Here is a 1106-nt window from a genome sequence, read left to right on the forward strand (position 1 = left end):
AGCAGAGCATGCTCCCAGCTTGGGTCTGTGCTGCAGAGGAGCTCATTCCTGTCTGTGGTCACCACCAGGTGTCTGCATGCAACCGGGTCCCAACCTTTGGTGGACCTGGGTTTGAGGGCAGGAGGTTCACCTCTCACCTTCGAACCTGTACTGCTGGACTTTCTGGTGTGCACACTCTCCAAGAACCCTCTCATATATGAAACACTAACAAATGAATTGATTAATGAAAAGATGGGAATAAACTATCTTATCATCAGTGGGATTCCTAATATGATAACACATGAAAATAAGAAGCAAGAAGAAGTGGAGCACTAGAAAGTATTTTTAAAAAAATATAACAACTAACTTTCCTTAATACTATCTACCTTTTCAAGCAGAGTAGTGAGTAATAAGTGGTTGAGAAGAATGTTTTTGTCTCTGCCAACCATGACAGTTCTTATTCTACTAATCTCCTTAGCAGGACTGTTCAACTCTGCATCCATGGAAGAAAACTTCCCACAGGGCTGCACCAGCACAGCCAGTCTTTGTTTTTATAGTCTGCTCTTGTCAATTATCATCCCAGTGTATGTGCTCACCCACCTTTGGACTTTGATGGGCATTAAACTCTTTAGGCATAGCTAGTGCAGCCACAGTCAAGATGATGAAGGTATTAATGATGGATCTTAGGTTTCTAGCTCTGAAAACTCAGCTAGTTAGAAATACTGCAGACTCATTTGGTTTGACTATGGGAAGCTTAAGCTGCAGAAGCTTCCTTAATTGTACTTTTCCTCTGTTCTCATTTTTTGGAAAATTCTGACATTACTGTTATTAGAAGAAATGGTTCAACAAAATGTCCTAGTGGAGATTAACATTCTTAATCTTCATCTAAAAGCTATTTCTTAACCCAGTCACATAAAAGTTACTTTGCATTTTGTTTGTTTAGCTCCATGGTCAGTAGTAAAGCTTCATGTTAGACTGATTCAAATAATGCTAAAAGAGCTACATTAGAGTAGCAATAGAGAAATACATTAGAACTAGTATGAGATAAACTGTAAATTAGAAATTAGAAATTTCATATACTTACAAAAATTGTGAGTTTTTAAAATTAACTTTATTTCTTTTGGCAT

The 1106-nt window shown here is 37.7% G+C and overlaps 1 protein-coding gene across 1 annotated transcript; it reads left to right on the forward strand.

The window, feature by feature from the left end:
- Positions 1-405: 405 nt before the first annotated feature.
- On the forward strand, positions 406-621 carry LOC109677658 (phosphatidylinositol N-acetylglucosaminyltransferase subunit Y-like). The gene has a single exon (XM_020153522.2). It carries the CDS (start codon positions 406-408, stop codon positions 619-621), a length of 216 nt encoding a protein of 71 aa, XP_020009111.2.
- Positions 622-1106: the final 485 nt, after the last annotated feature.

The sequence above is a fragment of the Castor canadensis genome, chromosome 1 (assembly GCF_047511655.1).
Source record: "Castor canadensis chromosome 1, mCasCan1.hap1v2, whole genome shotgun sequence".
NCBI classification, from domain to species: domain Eukaryota; kingdom Metazoa; phylum Chordata; class Mammalia; order Rodentia; family Castoridae; genus Castor; species Castor canadensis.